The sequence below is a fragment of the Scyliorhinus canicula genome, chromosome 18 (assembly GCF_902713615.1).
Source record: "Scyliorhinus canicula chromosome 18, sScyCan1.1, whole genome shotgun sequence".
NCBI lineage: Eukaryota > Metazoa > Chordata > Chondrichthyes > Carcharhiniformes > Scyliorhinidae > Scyliorhinus > Scyliorhinus canicula.
In genome coordinates, this window is record NC_052163.1 from 105,763,446 (window position 1) to 105,783,238 (window position 19,793).

The window sequence follows — 19,793 nt, forward strand, 5'->3', positions numbered from 1 at the left end:
TTATCATTCTCTTTTGCTGGTCATTCCTTTTGGGAAATATTGTACAGTGGCTCAATTGTGTATCTGTAATTATGCCCTCTAAACAACTGTTCCCATTAACTGGAAATGTGGTAATAAGACTTTGTATTCACAATTTCATACTGGAAATATTGCAACAAGTCTTTATATAGCAGACTGTTATATTTTTAATCTGCGTATATAATTTGATTTTCTATCAAAAGTTCTTAAAGAATGAGGTTGAACTTTAGAAATTGAAGGAACTATTGCTTACTATGTTCTGAGACTACTGTATTTTTAAATACTCCGTGAAGTTTAAACTAGAAGATTAGTCATGGTGTTGGACCACTTTTGTTGACATTTCCCGAATGTAATTGAAATCATTAACTTTGCCTAATGCACTTGGCTAAGCATTCCCAACAGGAAGGCTGAGAAGTCAGAATTACATCTATGGGTACTGTAAGTCCTTCTAGTGGTGTGTTTGCTGCAGAGGGCTTTGGTAGTTGACCAATGAATTATTTCATTCAATGCATCTGCCACCCCCACCGCACCCAATCCTTCCTTTCACCGTATCCTTGCTTTCTCTTGCCCAATCCATTGGCTTCACTCTGGATATTAAGTAAGTTTGATTTCATATCCTGATCCAGAAAACACAGTTGTCTCAGTAGGGTATGCAATAAAAAAAATGTTTAGAGTAACCTTTTGATATATTAAAATTTTCCCTCATTATCTTCCTCTTTGTGCTTTCCACTTTCTCTGGTAGACGCTATGATAGCATAGATTCTGCCACAAATGGACGCAGTGACCTAGAGACTGCGTCAGACTCTAGCAGGCTAACCAGTCGTCAGTATTCCCTTGAAAGTAGGCAGTCTCTAGATCTGTCGGATAGGTGGGTTTGAACTGCATTTATTGCATTGTTCGTACACTAGACATTTGTGGTCTATAATGTGCCGTGGCTTCTTGTCTAGTAGTTGTGTGCATGCTTGCTTAAATGTTTCCTCTGTTTTTGTGGATTTACATTGGTTTCAATGAAGTAATATCAGAAGATGAAATTGTACAATATTGATCAGTGTAGATTGACTAAAATACAAATGTTATTGATATTTAATAAGTGCATAAATTTATGCAAACAATATTCAGTTTCTTGTTCTTTAGATTTTCATATTACTCAACCTAATTTAATCTATAAATTGTAGTAAAATGTTTGTTTCCATAAGAATGTGGCATCATATTTTGCTATTTGCCTCTAACCCTTTAAGTTTTGAACATCATTATCAACGTCGGGAGGACTGGGTCAGCAGCAGTTACTGCCGTCTTCTGGAACTTCCTTTATTGACTTTGGGGGTTGGAAAAAAAATTCTTATATTTTTTCCTAAACGGGTTTAAGATTACTTTCTCTATTGTATTGGCCGTCCCAGAATATTGTGGGACACAGGGTTGGAAGTGGTGGAGTCACATAGGATGCACCATGATTGGATAAGACATGCTTGTTGAACTAACTTTTCTCACACTTTTATATGTATTCTTGTCTTGAATGCAGCATTTGTAAGTTGGATATATTTCGTAAACCCGCAACGATGAATTATAGACAAGTTGTAAATGAAGCTGTACTTTTTAAAATAAATTCTCAAATCAGATTACAAAATGATACCTTTTTGAGCTGGTAAGAAAATCAGAGATTAAAATACAATTCACTAACTGACTTATTTACCATGGTGGCTACTGTTTTGCTCTTAAATTATTAAGAACTTTTAGATCATCTTTCAGTTTTCTTTGTTTTCAACTAACTTCCATATCACCATATTTTAAAAATTAAATTATTAGTTTTTCAAAATGGTATGCTTTACAGTTTTTTGAAATTTGATATTGATCAAAAGTTCCTTTCACATACTAAAGTTTTTGTTGCAAGTATGAACTTTACTGGTTTAAATGTTTATTATTTTTTGGTCCGATTGTTGATGTTTAAATTGCGTTCGGCGATTGGCCACCCAGGAATTGGCGGGAGCGGGAATCACGCCGCGCCAAACGGCGAGCCCCCCGCGGCGATTCTCCAGCCCGCGATGGGCTGAAGTCCCACCGCTAAGAGGCCAATCCCGCCGACGTGATTTCAACCACCTCTGGTGGCAGCGGGATTGGCGGCGCGAGCGGGCCCCCGTGGTCCGGGGGGTGGGGGGGGGTGGCGATCGGACCCCGGGGGGTGCACCCACGGTGGCCTGACCCGCGATCGAGGCCCAACGATCGGCGGGCAGGCCAGTGCCGTGGGGGCACTCTTTTTCTTCCGCCGCCGCCACGGCCTCCACCATGGCGGAAGCGGAAGGGAACCCCCTACCGCGCATGTGCCAGTGGTGACGTCAGCAGCCACTGACACACCGGTACATGCACGAACCGGCGAAGGCCTTTCGGCCAGCCCCGACGCCGGGCGGCGGGCGTCAAAAGCTATTGGCGCTGGTTGTGGCGCCAGTCGCGTGGCACCAACCACTCCGGCGCGGGCCTAGCTCCTCAATGTGAGGGCTTGGCCCCTAAAGGTGCGGAGAATTCCGCACCTTTGGGGAGGCCCGATGCAGGAGTGGTTGACGCCACTCCGCTACGCCGGGACCCCCCCGCCCCGCCAGGTAGGGGAGAATCCTGCCCAAGATATGGTAGGATACAGTCCAAGGAAGAACTGATATGTTTTTGGTAAAGATCTGCATCCTTTAAAGGAACTGTCAGCATTGGGAGATGGGGCAAATTTACTTTTTTTAATGCTGTGGGTTGCCTTAGAATGTTGTAGATTGTCGCAGCTGTTATTGTATAGTTTATCACAGCTGCAAAATATGAGCAGAGTTTCTAGAACAGGTTGTTGGATATGGATTGGCCTGAAGCCTCCTCAGTGAGATTGAAACTCTTCATAAAAGTTATTTTATTTAGCTTTGTAATTGCAGAGCGTCAACCAGATAAGGAAAAGCATCGAGAAGGAGCTGTTTTTTTGAAATAACATTGAGTTAACAGTGTGGTGGAGGTGTGTGCTCTATTGAGTGTCCACTTTGCTTGTTATTTATGGATTGAGTGATAATGCATAGTTAGAAATTATTTGGTCTTCTTAATTAGTGGTTGTACTTTTCTCCCATTAAAGGTCCTAAATTTGAACACCAGGTTATTGGTAAAATAAGCTAGCTTGTATTAATAGGCAACAACATGATGATGGAATTGCACACAAGGGCTACAGTGTATTTGTCCATTAGACTAATCAAAAATATGCACTGAAATATTATAGTAGACTGTTGCCCAGGTTGTAGGGAAGAATGATTTAAACAGGCAAATTGGCATTCCTCCACTATCAATTCTGCAAAAATTTCATAAGTTCTAAACATGTATATTGTTCCTCTCTGAATTAATGCCTTAATTGTGCAGTTGCAGTAAATACTTTTCAAAGAAAGAATCTGCATATTGAAACACGGGTGCATTCAGACAACTGGATGAAACAGGGATATTTACAACTATGAAGCAGATGAGATGGCATTGTGCTCTTGTGCACAACTAATAGTCAGTAAAGATCAAATTGCATTATGTTTTCTATAAATGTTTTCTATATTTTCTTTAAAATAAATTTTTAGTTAGTTTTCACTTGGAATTAAATCAGAATAAATTCCTTGCGGCGGCGGCTAGAATATCATGTCACCTGCACACTGTAAAGACTTCTTATGTAAAATTGCTGCAAACTTAACATGCATTCATCAGTTTATATATGCTTCATCAAAATTTGATACATTAGGTTAAAAATTATTTATAATTATTGATTTAGTCTTAAATAATCTTGTATTCCTTTCTATTAAAATTGATTTATGGTATCAGATACCGAGTTGGAGAGACTCTTAACATGACTAGTGGCAAGATCTAAGTCAAATGACCATTAACCTGAAAATGTTTAACCTCGGACGGGAGTCTCCGGTCTCCGACACCGAAATCACATTCGGCGATCAGCCGGAGAATCCCTGTCGGCGCCGAAATCGGAGGCAGCACCGCTTTTGCGATGTTCCGCCCCCTCCAAAACGGCACATTCTAGGAGTACGCTGCACGCCGTCGGGACGGCCCCAGGACGTTACCTGAGGCCCTCCCCCTGATGCTCTGTCCCCGATGGGCCGCGTTCTCGACGGCATTGGTCGTATGTGATATTTTCTTTCAGGAACACGGCATGGCGGCTGCGGACTAGGTCCAGCGCCGCCTCAGCCATGGGTGGGTGGGGGAGGCGATCTGTGGGCAGCGGGGGCTTTGGCGGGAGCTGGGGGCACTTGTTGGGGTTGGTCCAGATGTGGCGAGCCTGGCCAAAGGGGGTCACTATTTGGCAGGTCGGATCCACGTGCAACCGGCGCTATGTTGCACAGCGCCGCCGCTGTGTGCATAATGTGGCACGGACCCGGCAATTCTCCGGCCGTATCCGCAGGTAGATCCAAGGGCTCTACGCTGCGTGCCTGCTAGGCCCCCACCAGACGGAGGATCAGTGGCCGTTTTGCACCGTTTTATCGGTCATAAAACGCTACAGTTCCCACGCCGGTGTCAGCACGTGATCTCAAACTCAGAGAATCCAGCCCCTTGTTTCAGTTTCAAGTAGCATCCTGGTCAGGTCGCTGTGCCAACAGCATAAGCATTTTAGACTTAATAAATAATTGTGAACTAAAAGTGCATTAGCAATTAATTTTAAAATCACTAGTGGTTACAAAGGAGACTAAATCTTTTGTAAATTGGTTAATCCATTCATAGAAATACTTTTCATTGTATCAGAGATTAATCCACCAATTGATCGTTGAAGAAAATCTCATCTGCTGACAGCCAAATCCTACCTGGTATAGGTATTTTCATACAAATTTCATTTGCAATATAGTTTATTGCCTACATTCTTGCGTATCCAATCCTTGACTCATAGCCATACCTACACTTACCCTCTACAAATGTTGGGCAGAATTTTCCAAAAAAATGGCAAAGTAGCATTTTTGGAGAGAAAATCAGTGCAATTCCCACACATAAAAAACGCCACGCCTGAGGCGTTAAGTGTCTGATTCACCTGCCTCAAGGATCATTTGAGCATTTCCATCGAGGGGGCGTTGCATTTAAACTTCATTTAAACAGCAGTTGCTCACAGTCAAGCCAAGAGGCCAGCGCCACAATTCTCACAAGAATATTGGATGACTTGGAGGAGAGAAGGGCAGTTATATACCCTCAGACTGGCGGGTGACCCTCCAGCAAGGTCATGAATCCTGCCTAGTAGACAGTGGCAGCACAGGTTAGTGCCAGCATTCTGACCAAGAGGACACAAGAACAGTGTCAGAAGAAGATGAATGACCTAGTACAATCAGCATGGTAAAAGCTCTCTGTCTTCTCCTGGCACTCCCCCCTTCCGTCAGCTCTGGAATGTCACCTGGAACCCACAAGCCGCCACTTCGCAGGTTCCAAGCACTCGACCTCCCAAGCTAAGGTTCCTGACTCCATTCAAGGAGAAAGCCATGTAGCTCATGTTGGGAGGAACAGGAGCAGATCAGCACTGAGAGCAAGGTTGCCCTGCGGGAGAAAAGTGAAGAGCCACTGCACCTTCATCCAGATGATCAGTTTCAAGTGAATGCTTTGTTGTCCAAATCCTTGACCAGGCCATGTACCTTGCCATGTAGGAACCGTCAACCGAAGTGCCTGGCCCATTGACCAGCAGTGCCCCACCACCCACCCTTGAAAGTACCTTGGAGGAGGACACAGATAAAGCAGCACAGCTACCAAGCGCACCTCCACCATCGCTGAGACACACACGCCTCGCTGGGAGAATGTAGCAGGCAGGTTTCTGGGTTACTTTCTGGTGAACACCACACTACTTCTGATGCACATCAGATGGAGACAGAAATGTCCCAGGGATCGTACTGTCACAAGGTCTGCTGAATCCCAGGACACAACTGTGTCCCAGCCAGGTGCTGTGCCTCTGAACATGATTGGCCCTCAGCTACTTGAGATGCAAAGTCAGAGCTGGGAATACCAGGAGGGGTTGTCAGCAATATTCCAGCGAATGGAGGAGTCCCAAAGCCTCCCATCGCAGGAGATGTTGCCGACAGTGCGTGACACACAGGCCAACACTGCAAGGGTGGTAGGCACAGTCGAAAGCCTGGGGCAAGATGTCAGATCCATGATTGCTGTACTCCAAGGCATGGTTCGATCCATGAGGACCTTTGCTGAGTGGTTTAACACCATGGTCTAGACTATGGCGAGCCTCCAGGATTGGCAGCGCAAGATGACGTTGACACTTTTGGAGCTCACTCCAGCTGCCTCTCCATCACATGGGTAACCCAGGGGCCCACGAGCAGCCGGAGGGTGGAGGAACTACTGGAGCACCTTCCAGGGCCTTTTTCACCCAAGAGCCTGGGAGTGACCAGCCCTTCTGAATCCTCCCTACCTGATGCTGGCGCACCTCACAGGCAGTGAGCTGAAAGGGTGATGCGGCAACACCAGTGCCACCCTAGAATAAGCCGGGGCCATCCAGGTCCTGGCCCTCCACATGACGCCCATCAAGTGCATCTCTGGCAACAGTGCCACCTCCACCTCTGATGTGCATCCTGGGTTTGCATCTAGATGTAGTGGGAAACTTTGCAAGGTTAAGGAATTGCAGGGGCACAGAGTGGGCCTTGGTAAAGTTAGGCACAGCTAGCTGGAGTCTTTATCAGATGTCACAAATGCACATGTTACCTCATTAAAAACACTTGTTCTTCACAACCTTGAGGTTATTAACCCTCCTCACAGTAGGATATCGCTTCAACTCATCCTCACACAGCTCTTTAAATCATTCAAACGGTGAGGCCCATTCAAAGTGAATATAACATAATTCCAGAAAGGACTCTAGCAGTAATCAGTGAGCCCTAGACCCTCACCCCTACTCCTCCTTTAGTGCTCTGTGACAAAGGGATCTAGGGCCAAACCTCACTCGCACGTGATGCAGGGGACCGGCAATATAAGCAATAGCTGAAATGCATCACAGAGCTTTTCTCCCTGAGAATCATCATTACCCTCCTGTATTTTCTGATCAGCAGGCGCTGTAGGTCTCCCCGGGGAGCATTGCTGGGGGTGGGGGCTTCCATTGGGGAGATTTAGGGTGGGACTGGGGGATTCCGTGAGTGGCAGGGTCCTGTGCCTGTGGGGGGAGGGCGGCTCCTTTTAATTTTTTTTTAGATCGGGGCACCGTTTTTCTGTCAGGTACGGTTCTGCCAGCCTGATGTCATGGGTCCCACCTCCATATTTTTGCAAAGTGTTTAAAAATACAACAGGAAAACATAGCATGGCAACAGGCAGGCTGCCTTCCGTTTTCATGCTGGAGACAACACTTTGACAAGTAAAATCGGAAAATTCTTCTTCAGGGACCAGTGTTCAATTCCGGTTTTGGGTGACTGTGTGGAATTTGCACATTCTCCCCACATTTGCATGGGTTTCCACCGGGTGCACCAGTTTCCTTCCACAGCCCAAAGATGTGTAGGTTACAGGGATGGGGCAAGGGAATGGGCTGAGGTCAGGGACTCTTTCAGAGGGTCGGTGCAGACTCGATGGGCTGACTGGCCTCCTGCACTGTAGGATTCTATGATTACAGCTCACAAGTTTCTGTACTGTTGTTTTTACAGTGATTCATTTGGTAGGTTTTTGGAATGATCTAATTTTTTGATATTGTTAATAAATGGATAAAGTAGGCCAATCAAAGTAGGTCAGCATTCAGGTGCATTGGCACAGCAAGGCCATATGCAAACTCAACCTTTCTTTTATTCTGGATATGTGACACCCATTCATTTCTGTTGAAGAAAATCCATAGCCCAAATCTTCTGGTATCCATTTCACCAAAATTGGGACTTAAGTTGGGAAATGCACGCAAGGACTTTGCGTAAGTCCTGACCACACAAATATGTTGACATTGTCTGGGAAGTTTAAATGTCTGCTAATCCTGTGTGAAAGTCTCCTACACTGAGCCCGGGGTCAGATACTTGGGGCAGATATGCAGCCCTTACCTGAAAATGAAATTAAAATGAAAATCGCTTGTTGTCACAAGTAGGCTTCAAATGAAGTTACTGTGAAAAGCCCCTAGTCGCCACATTCCGGCGCCTGTTCAGGGAGGCTGGTACGGGAATTGAACCATGCTGCTGGCCTGTCTTGGTCTGCTTTAAAAGCCAGTATTTAGCCCAGTGTGCTAAACCAGCCCCAATTATGTCCTGACTCTTGACTGAATATTAACATTGTTCAAGTCTATCCTGCTTAATAAGAGCAGCATTTATCTTCCTAGCTGTTTTATAAAGTGCTGCATCAGAAGGAGGCAAGTGCTATGATTTAGTGCAGCGATGTTATTACATATATAAACAAGCCACAAAAACATACCTGCATAATTACCCGAGAAATGTTATGTTGGTTAATACCTGGTCTAACTCATTAGTTAGCATAACTGAACTAAGCACTACAACTGACCACTCCCCACCCTCCAATATTCTCCGCTGACCAGGTTCTCTCTTCCAATTCCACCACCTCGATCCAATCTGTCTAACACCCTCCCACAACCCGATCCGACTCTCTCCAACCACCATCCCCCCCAACCTGTCTGTCTGATCACTTGCTCACTCCTCACCCAACCACTTACTCACTCATCAACTCACTAACCCGGTGAAAGAATTTAACAACTTACCTGAATATGGCAACTAATGCTGTAAAAAGAGGACGTGTACTTGCCCATCATCTCCTGCACTTGTCCGTCTTTTATCCAGATGGCTGCAGTGACCTATTGCAAAAATGTCAAGGCACAGATATCTTTGCATTCAGTGGCAATGCACACAGTATTGGCTGGTGGGAAGATCTGAGCGCATGAGTTTGTTAAGAATTTTATTGAATTTAGAGGATATTTCAGATGCATTAATTGTATTTTGTTATTTTGACTTCATAGGCTTAAGATGTTTGCCATGTTTTTGTGGCTTGTTTATATATGTAATAACATCGCTGCACTAAATCATAGCACTTGCCTCCTTCTGATGCAGCAGTTTATAAGACAGCTAGGAAGATAAATGCTGGTCTTATTAAGCAGGATAGACTTGAACGATGTTAATATTCAGTCCAGAGTCAGGACATTAATTTTACTCTGGGGCAACTCCTGAAAAGAAGTCAAGTTATGTAAAATGCACCAAACGTTTTTTCAGCAAAATTAAATACTTTCATGGTACCGAATACTTGATGATTAATATGCTTCTGCAAGTTGTGGGTATATTGCCCATGATCCTCCCACACACACAAATACAATATTCCAAATTAATATGAACTGTCTGCAAGAAGCATTGCTCTAAGAGGAGGGATCAGAGAATTGTAGTGTTCCATAACTTGCCACATTCTAACAGTTGTGCTTTTGGACTAAGACTACATGGCAGGTTCTTGGTCATATGTGTGATATTGTGGAAGGGCCACTTTGGGAACCAGTAACCAGAATATAGATTGGTTACTATACAGAAAAAGCCACTTGGTCTATTGTGTCTGGACCAGCTCTCTGCAAAAGCAACTCACCCAAAGCCACTCCCTCATCTTTTTTCCATAGCCCTGCAATTTCTTTCTCTTCAGACAATTATCTAATTGTCTTTTTAAAGGCCTCTATTAAACCTGCCTACACCACACTCTCAGGTAGTGCATTCCAGATCCTAATCACTGCTGTGCTTTAAAGAAAGGTATTTCCTCATATTGCCATTGTTTCTTTTGGCAATTATCTATGAATTGGTGTCCTCCGATTCTGAAACCTTGTGTTAATGGGATAGTTTCTTCCTAAATGATTTAATGATTTTGAATATCTCCATCAAATCTCCCTTTCACCTATTCTTCTCCAGAGAGAATAGCACCTTCTTCTTCAGCCTATCTATGTAATTAAGTATGAAATATTTTTGAGTGATGGTACTTGATTGGAAAAAAAAACCTAAAGCCTCTTAACTGGAAGGAAAAATAGGCAAATAGACTCATAGACCAGCAATGGGAAATGTGCAAACAGGAGATGGGTGGGGTCCAAATCCAGAGTATTCCTGTGTGGGGTGGGGGGAACCTGTAATAAAGGTAGGGGTTTTGTGGATGAACAGAAATTAAATCAAATGTGAAACATTAACATCTAGCTGTTAAAATGGAAAGTTAAACCATGATGTAAAAATATAGGCTACTTTCAAACTGAAAGAATCGGAGAGCGAAGAGAGGGAGCATGAGCATAAAATTGGCAACAGATCAAATTGCACCAAAAAGTATGCATGATAATAGCAGACAGTTACAATAAGGGTAGGGGTGCTTAAAAATTAATGTGGAAAACTGGTTGGTGTGCTTGAAGACCACAGGATATCAAATTTGATTCCTTCCTTCAAAAAAGAAGGGGGTAAGGCAAGAAATTGCAGGTTAGTCAGTCCTACTTCATTTGTTGCTTTTAAGAAAAAGTCCTTCATAAGAGATAACATTACTAGACACCTGTTGGGGGGGAGGGGGGTGCAGTTGGTAGTGTGGACATTAGTTAATAAGGGTCCGTCAGCACAGACTTACCACCATGTTAGACTGACATTACAGAATACTTTGAAGAAGTAAAAGGAATTAACAAAAAATGATAAACCCTCACATAGAAGATCTGTCACAATGCAATGGACATGAAATTAATAATTGAAGGTAGCTAAAATTAGTTCTCTTGGTCTTGAAAGATCTGGGACGGGATTCTCCAACCCCGCCAGGTCGGAGAATCGGCGGGGGCCAGCGTCAATCCCGCCCCCGCCGTGTCCTGAATTCTCCGGCACTGGAGATTCAGCGGGGGCGGGAATTGCTCCACGCCGGTCGGCGCCCCCCCCCCGCCCCGCCCCGGCGATTCTCCGGCCTGCGATGGGCCGAAGTCCCGCCGCTGTCATGCTTCTCCCGCCGGCATGGATCAAACCACCTACCTTACCAGCGGGAGCAGGCGGCGCGGGCGGGCTCCGGGGTCCTGGGGGTGGGGGCGCGGGCCGATCTGGCCCTGGGGAGTGCCCCCACGGTGGCCTGGCCGGCAATCGGGGCCCGCCGATTGGTAGGCGGGCCTGTGCCGTGGGGGCACTCTTTTCATTCCGTCTTCGCCATAGTCTTTAGCCATGGCGGAGGCGGAAGTGACCCCCTCCCCTGCGCATGCGCGGGGATGATGTCAGCAGCCGCTGATGCTCCGGCGCATGCGTGGACTTCCTCCGGCCGGCGAAGTCCCTTCGGCCCCGGCTGGCGTGGCACCAAAGACCTTCCACGCCAGCCAGCGGAGCGCCAACCACTCCGGCGCGGGCCTAGCCCCTCAATGTTAGGGCTTGGTCCCTAAAGGTGTGGAGACTTCCGCACCTTTGGGGCGGCTGACGCCGGAGTGGTTCACTCCACTCCATCACGCCGGGACCCCCTGTCCCGCCGGATAGGGGAGAATCCCGGCCCTGGCTAGTTCCATAGTGCCGTTTGTTGAGGCTGCTTTTATTTTATGTTCATAAATGATTGTGAGAACAATATTGACATGAACTGATGAAACTAAACTGGTAATAAACAAGTAAAACAATTTCCAATAAGAATTATGAAAAATTACAGGAGAGCACGTGGGTTGCAGATAATGACAACAAGAATTTATATTCATATAATTCCTCTAATGTAGTAAAATGTCTCACGCACTTCACAGTTGCATTATTGAACAAAATTAAAACCGAGCCACATAAGGAGATTTTAGGCCTGATGACCAGTAGCTCGATCAAAGAGAGTGGTTTTAAGGCGTGTCTTAAAGGAAGGACGGAAAGTGGAGCGAATTCCAGCGATTAAGGGCCTTGGCAGCTGAAGTCACAGCTGCCAATGTTGGAGCGATTAAAACCATGGATGCTTCAGAGGCCAGAATCAGAGCAGCACAAATATCTCTAGAGGTTATAGGGCTACGGGTGACTGCAAGCCAGGGAGAGATGGGTGCATGAGAGATTTGAAAGCAATAATGAAAAATTTTAAATTGAGGCATTACTTAACTGGGAGCCAATATCGATCCATAAGGATGGCAGTGATGGTTGAATGGGACTTTGTTTAGGATGAAAAAATTGCACCTGAAATAGTCGGATTCTAAATGGAAAAGTAGATAAGAACACAAAGTCAAACCTTTGACTTTGAAATTTTTGTTTTTATATAATAAATAGACTACAATATATGAGAAAGCATGTATAATGTTGAGTTTGTACAAGCCCTTAATTCACAGGTGGAGTATTGTCTACAGATTTGGGCACTACATTTTATAGGAAGGCTATAAGATTGACGAAAACGTTGCAGTGTAGATGCACTAGGTAATTAGTCAACACTGGGGCCGGAACTTTCCAGCCGTTCACACCAGTGGGATCTTCTGATCCTGCTGATGGCGCACCTCCACTGTGGGTTTCATGGTGGCAAGGGGTGTATTCAAAGAGAAACCCCGTTGACAACAACGAGACCAGAAGATCCAGCTGCCAGCCAATAGCAGGCTGCCTCGTGCCAGGTTGCACGGCAAATCCCACCCTAATGAAGGTTTCGCTCCTAATTTTTTTCTCCCTGCAGTTTTTCTCTCTTCCTCTCTGCTGGAAATTGTTTTGCTTTGCCTCACATTTTTGCCTCCATTTCCTCATATTATACGATTGAGACACTAGCACAGCTCTTTGCATTTGAACATATAAAACAACCTATCCCAGCTTTGCATTCTGTGTAATGAGTGACCCTGTGAGAAATGGTTTACACCAAATTTCCTCCCTGGGGAAGATGTTGTACAAATGTTTTAATTAATTTAGATTGTACTAATGATCTAATTAAAGGTAGAGAGTTCAGTTTGATGAATTGTTGTATTTAAATTCAACAGTGCTTGCCTGCTGCGTTATATATTTTAGTACCTTTGAAAAAGATGCATTCTTCCAATGGGTAATTCACTAAGATTTATTCCTGAAATCCGTGTCCATTTTAAAACCCGCGGTGGTCATTTCCTGCTTGCAGTCTTGTTAGTGTTCATAATGGAATGGTTACTTTTAAATTACTACAAAGGTTCAGTTTATATTATTCGTAATCAAAGGCCAAATGGATTAGCACTCGAGCAGTAAATCATCATATCAACCAATTATTGTGTTAAGATTTGGACCTGGCTAAAATAAATCAAACAGTGATTAATCTCTTGGACTTAGGCGGCAGTATGTAGGCGGGAAGACTTACATAAGGTGGCTCCTGCTTGGGTACTGTATTTTTAGCTCTTTTCGTCCAGTTTCTGGGGGTATTTTTGTTTAACGTCCCAGTTGATAGATGATATAATGTGCCCACATAAGGGAAATGCCCAGAAGGACCAGAGCAAAGAAACTTGAACGCAGACGTTCGTCGACGGACTCGGACATCGCTTGGAGGAGAAAAGGCAGAGGCAGCCGAGACTCCGGCCACTCCACTAACAGCCGAGGTGCTTACTGACATCTTGGTGGCACAATTCGAGAAGCAATGGTGGATTGTGTCAGGGGACCTGCTCTGGGGAAGATGCCCTGGCTCCCATTCGGTTAGCATTGGAGAAGACCATCAAGGCGTTAAAAGCGCATGGCGATGCGGTACCAGGCATGGAGGTAGCTCTTTCGAGGCATAGCGACCAGATTGCATCTCTGCAAGCTGAGATGTCTCTGATGGCCAGTATGAAAAAAGCACTGAAGGCCAAAGTGGATGATTTGGAAAATTGTTCCAGAAGGCAGAATATTCAGTCATGAGGTTGCCGGAGGGAATTGAAGGCCCAACTCCCACAAAATACTTTTCAAAGGTGTTTGGGAAGATGGTAGGGGAAAAGTGGATTTATGTCCCCTTCCGAGCTAGATAGAGCCTACCGGACACTGACAGAAGCCCGTTCACACAAGCTGTTAGTGTGTAGTTCTACAGCTTCCAGGAAAAGGAACGGCTCTTGAGATGGGCTAAGTAACTGTGCGACTATAAATGGGAAGGCATGCCATTAGGCTTTATCAAGACGGTGGTGCGGAGCTGGCAATGAAGAGGGCAGCATTTAACAAGGCTAAAACCACATTGTATCAGAGTGGAGTTCGATTTGGGGTGGTGCACCCGACGCGGCTCAGAGTGACTTATGAGACAAAATACTATATTTTCAATGTACAGGAGGATGCGGATTCTTTTGCTAAAAAACACCAGCGGAGTGTGTGTTGATTGAGGTTTCTGTGACGTTTTTAGATGTTGGGGGTGGGCATGTGGGGCAGTTGTTTGGGTTCCTTGTTCGCATTTCTTTATTCTTGTGTGGGGTGAGTGTTTCAAAAGTTGGATTTGGGAGGTGGGCTTAATGCTATGGGGGGTTTTATTCTACATGCTATAACTGTTATGGGATATATACAGCTCCTTGTTGGAGTAGGATGTTTCAGGGTTTTTTAATACTTTGTGTCTTTTTTTCTGTTAGTATTTTTCTTCACTCTGAGCAGGGGCCACCCTGCTAGCCAAAGAGTTAGCTAATGGGAGTGGAGCAGTGGGGGTAGCTGCAGCTCATTATGTTAGCTTGGTGTTTTCGTTGTTTTTGGAGTTAGGGTTAGTAGAAGTAGGGTTTAGTGGTTTTTGTTCTCCTGCTGTTTCTTTATATATGCATGTGGGTGGGGTACTGTTTTGGGGCGGGAGTGGGGGAAGGGGGTCGGGGTAGGGATAGTTTGCCGACACTGACTACAGACTTTTCTTTGTTTTGTCTTGCTGGTGCATTTGGTGGCCATGTTGGGCTGACCTGGTGCCTTACACTCTCCGGATAGAAGGGGTGGGAGGCTCACAATTTGGTTAGTTACCTGAAGTGTAAGGGGGCTGAATGACTGAGTGAAAAGTTGATTTGATTTATTGTCACATGTACCGAAGTACAGTGAAAAATATTTTTCTGCGGCAGAGGAACGTACACAGTACGTACATAGTAGACACAAGAATAATCAACAGGGAACATTGACAAATTGTACATCGACAAAACAGTGATTGGTTACAGTGTGGAACAAGGGGCCATCAGGGGGGGAGATAATTTCCTACCTACAGGCGAGGTCTGCAAGGGTTGAACAGCAGAGGCTGCTGAACTCCATCCTTGAGCTAGACCATGAATACTCACTTGCCCCTACCCCGGAGTTGCTTGTGAGTAGGAAAAAGCTGCAGACACAATTTGAATTACAATCAACAGGTAACCAGTAAGCCAGTCCCTCACTGCCCGTTTCATTTGCGCAGACTTCTATTTCCCTGATCATGGAATGTGGCTCGTGTTGACCCATTTCGCTTTTGAATGCAGATGCTAAATTACTCGCACTACAGTTGGAGACCTCAATATCCATCACCAAGAGTGAAAGCATTGATAGATTCAAAGTTTTTCAGCACTTTCACAGCGAGTCGCATGGCGTAAAAGTACCTGTGAGAACAGAGAATTTGGCGCTCAGCCAAAACTCCATTCAGTGGCATGGGGGCCAGAGAATCCCGCTGGCATGAACAACGGAGAGTTCTGGCCACTGATAACAATTTCTGGAATACTGTCAGTTTCAGCGGAGTGATGACTGCTAATGCTGACAATTCCACCTACACTACTACCGCAAAATTCGATGTAACCAGTCCATTGTAGTCACTGCACAGTACCATCAAATATTTCTGCTGATTGTTTGAGTTTTAATAATTGATTGTATTATGCTTGTTGGTGCAACCAAAATTCAGTAGTTTTGTTTCTCGTCTTCTATTCTGTTCAAATAAACTTATTTTTTATGTACCAACTGTGAAGCATCACCAGTTTAGACATTTTAAAAATGTCCGCGATGTAAGTGAGGCAACCAGTATAACTTTATTATTTTTAGAATTAAGCAGTTTTTAAGTTTCTGCTAAGAGTGCAGTGACATTTAGCCAAAAAAACATGAAAGAAATAATCTTTATTGTCACAAGTAGGCTTACGTTAACACTGCAATGAAGTTACTGGGGAAAGCCCCTAGTCGCCATATTCCGGCGTCTGTTCGGGTACACTGAGGGAGAATTCAGAATTCTCAGTTGGTGCAGGAATTGAACCTGTGCTGCTGGCCTTGCATCACAAACCAGCTGTCTAGCCCACTAAGCTAAACCAGCCCTCCACATCTTGTGGTTTATTCTTCCATTCCTTAGCACTTAATATGGGTCAGTGTTAAGTTTGTCTGTCCCTCTGAAATGAAACTTTGCAAGTTAAATTTTCACACCAACTTAATTTAAAATAATTTTTTAATAAAAATGAATAAAAGTGGTTGCACACAGGGCCCTACCGGATCATAGGAAACCACGGTTCCCTCGCTTGACCACTTCCTCCCTGCCTGACAGGTGCATACTTATTAAGGACACGCAGTAGCTGTTCCTTGAACGAGCTCCACATTTCAATTTTGCCCATTCCCTGCAGTTTCCTTCCCCATCCTATGCATCCTAAGTCTTGCCTCTCGCATCATAATTGCCTTTCCCCCAGCTATCACTCTTGCCCTGCGGTATGTACCTATCTTTTTCCATCGCTAAAGTAAACGTAACTGAATTGTGGTCATTATCACCAAAGTGCTCACCTACCTCCAAATCTAACACCTGTCCTGGTTCATTACCCAGTACCAAATCCAATGTGGCCTCGCCTCTTGTTAGCCTACCTACTTACTGTGCCAGGAAACCCTCCTGCACACATTGGACAAAAACGGACCCATCTAAAGTAATCGAACTACAGCGTTTCCAGTGAATATTTGGAAAGTTAAAGTCCCCCATAACAGCTACCCTGTTACTTTCACTCCTATCCAGAAGCATCTTTGCCATCCTTTCCTCTACATCTCTGGAACTTTTCGGAGGCCTATAGAAAACTCGCAACAGGGTGACCTCTCCTTTCCTGTTTCTAACCTCAGCCCATACTAACTCAGTAGACGAGTCCTCCTCAAATGTCCTTTCTGCCACCGTAATACTGTCCTTGACTAACAATGCCACCCCTCCCCCTCTTTTACCACCTTTCCTGAGCTTACTGAAATATCTAAACCCTGGAACCTGCAACAACCATTCCTGTCCCTGCTCTATCCATGCCTCCGAAATGGTCACAACATCGAAGTCCCAGGTACCAACCCATGCTGCAAGTTCACCCACCTTATTCCGGATGCTCCTAGCATTGAAGTAGACACACTTTAAACCACCTTCCTGCCTGCCAGTACACTCCTGCAACCTTGAAACCTTACTCATGACCTCACTACTCTCAACCTCCTGTATACTGGAGCTACAATTCAGGTTCCCAACCCCCTGCTGAATTAGTTTAAACCCTCACTCTGGGTTTGATTCAAAGCCACAGAGGTGGCTATCTTGCTGAGCAAAAGGGCGGGGTTTATAGGGGCCAAAGACGTGTGGGACCCATGGGGATGTATGTGACAGTGAATGGAGTGCTGGAGGGAACGCCAGTGGTGCTAGTGAATGCATATGCGCCAAATTGGGACGACGTGGGATTTGTGAAGGGGCTACTGGGAGCGATCCCAGACCTAGACACGCACCAGTTGATTATGGGTGGGTGATTTTAACTGTGTGTTGGAACCCAAGGTGGACAGATCTAGCCCTAAGTCAATGGGAAGGTTCAGGATGGCGAAAGAGTTGGGAGGATTTATGGAACACATGGGAATGGTTGACCCATGGAGGTTCAGGAACCCAGACGGAGAGGGAGTACTCTTCCTTCTCGCAGGTGTATAAGGTATACTCCAGAATTTTTTTTTTTCTGGGGAGCCCAATGGTGGGGTGGCGTATGCGGGAATTGTGATTTCAGATCATGCACCGCACTTGCTGGAGGTGAGGCTCAATTCGAGGCAGGAGCAGAGACTGGGATGGAGACTGGATTTAGGGCTTTTGGCGGATACTGGGTTCTGTGAGAAGATGGAGCTGAATCAGAATGAGGAGGTGACAACGGCCACGCATTGGGAAGCGTTGAAGACGGTGGTCCGGGGTTCACTTGTTCAAGGCGCACAGGAAGAGTAGGAGGAGGGAGGAGTACAGACGGTTGTTGGACGAGATAGTCGAGGTGGACAGGAAATATTCGAGGGATACCACCAAGGAGGGGTTTGCGGCGAGAAAGAGGTCACGGGGCAGTTTGACAGGCTGACAACGGGAAAGGCAGTGAGGCAGTTGCAAAGGGTGAGGGAGGAGCAGTATGAATATTGAGAGAAGGTGAGTCGGATGTTGACCCACCAGCGGTGGAGGCGGGCCGCATCCAGGGACATTCTGAGGGTGCGGACAGAGAAGGGGGAGGTAGTGTCAGAGCCAGGGAGGATAAATTAGGCGTTTAGGGACTACTAAGCTGTTCAGGGTTGAGCCAGGCCGCTAGGAGGGGGACATGGGGCGGTTTTTGGATGGGTTGGAGTTTTGAAGGCTGGAGGAAGAGAGGAGTCTGGCACTGGAAGTGTCATTGGGACTGCGGGAGGTGATGGAAAGCATAAGGGGGCTGAGGTCAGGCAAGGTTGCTTTTCGGCTGGGTTTTATAAGGAGTTTGTGATGGAGTTGACATTACACATGCTGGGGTGTTTGGTGAGGCGTTGAAGAAGGGGAGCTGCCAGAGACATTGACACATGCGTCGATTACGTTAATCCCGAAGAAGGGGAATGACCCGTTGGAGTGTGGGTCATGTAGGCCCATATTGCTGTTAAACACAGATGTGAAGGTGCTGGCCAAGTTGATGTTGGGGAGGATGGAGGGGTGTGTGTTGGGGTGATCACTGAGGACCAAACGGGTTGTGTATAGGACAGGCAGCTCTCCAGTAACATTAGGAAGCTGTTGAATGTGATTATGACCCCGTCGGCAGGGCAGGTACCAGAGGTAGCGGTCTCTATGGACGCGTAGAAGGCTTTTGATTGGGTGAAGTGCAGGTACCTATTTGAGATCTTGGAAAGGTTTGGATCTGGCCCGAAATTAGTGGCATTGTGCGTCTGTTGTATGTGGCCCCGGTAGCGAGCCTGCGGACAAATGATATGACTTCATGAAGTTTTGGGTTGCGCAGGGAAACGAGGCATGGTTGTCCACTGCCAACGCTGTTGTTCACGCTGGTGATGGAACCCTTGGCGATGGCCCTTAGGGTGTCAGTGGAGTGGGAGGGGATCATGAGGGGGAGTGTGGAACACCGGATATCGCTGTATGCAGACAACCTGTTGCTGTTTGTGTCTGACCCACTGGTGATTATGTGCAGGTTTACTGGAAAGGTTCGGGGCCTTCTTGGGACATAAGTTAAATGTCAGGAATAGTGAGGTGTTCCTGGTGAATGCGGCAGGTTGGAGAGACAACCTGGAGGTGTTACCATTTAGGATAGCCAGGGATAGGTTCAGGTATTTGGGGTCCAGGTGACGGGGGAGTGGGTGACGGTGCACAAGTACAAACTAATAAGGTTGATGGAGGATGTTAGGGGGAATTTTAGGAGGTGGGATAATCTGCACCTGACATTGGCGAGGAGGGTACAGGTCATTCAGATGAATGTGCTGCCAATATTCCTGTTTGTAGTCCAGACCCTCACGGTCTTTGTCCTTTAGGCTTTCTTCCGGAAATTGGAGACAGTAATTTCAGAGTTTGTAAGGGCAGGAATGCTGCCGAGCAAAGAGAGCCCTGTTACAGAAGCAGAGGCAGAAAGGGAGGCTGGCGTACCCGAACCTAATGCATTATTACTGGGCAGTGAATGTGGAGAAGGTGAGATGGTAGTGGTGGGGGGAAGGGGTTGGAGTGGGTTAAGATGGAGGAGGAGTCCTGTAGAGGGTCCAGTTTGGGGGCCATGCTGACGGTGTCGCTTCCGCTAACTTCGGGGAGGTACACAGTGAGCCCAGTGGTACAGTCCACGATCAGGGTGTGGAATCAGC

At 45.9% G+C, this 19,793-nt stretch overlaps 1 protein-coding gene across 15 annotated transcripts in view; it reads left to right on the forward strand.

Moving 5' to 3' along the window:
- Positions 1 to 19,793, forward strand: part of LOC119953729 (protein unc-13 homolog A) — a 482,106-nt gene that overhangs the window by 239,302 nt on the left and 223,011 nt on the right. For 10 of the 15 annotated variants that reach the window (XM_038778280.1, XM_038778279.1, XM_038778281.1 and 7 more), the window contains one exon: positions 761 to 886. The exons of the other annotated variants lie outside the window; for them this stretch is intronic. In XM_038778280.1, coding sequence (XP_038634208.1) covers positions 761 to 886 — 126 coding nt within the window. The remainder of the gene's footprint in view (positions 1 to 760; positions 887 to 19,793) is intronic. 15 annotated transcript variants of the gene reach the window in all.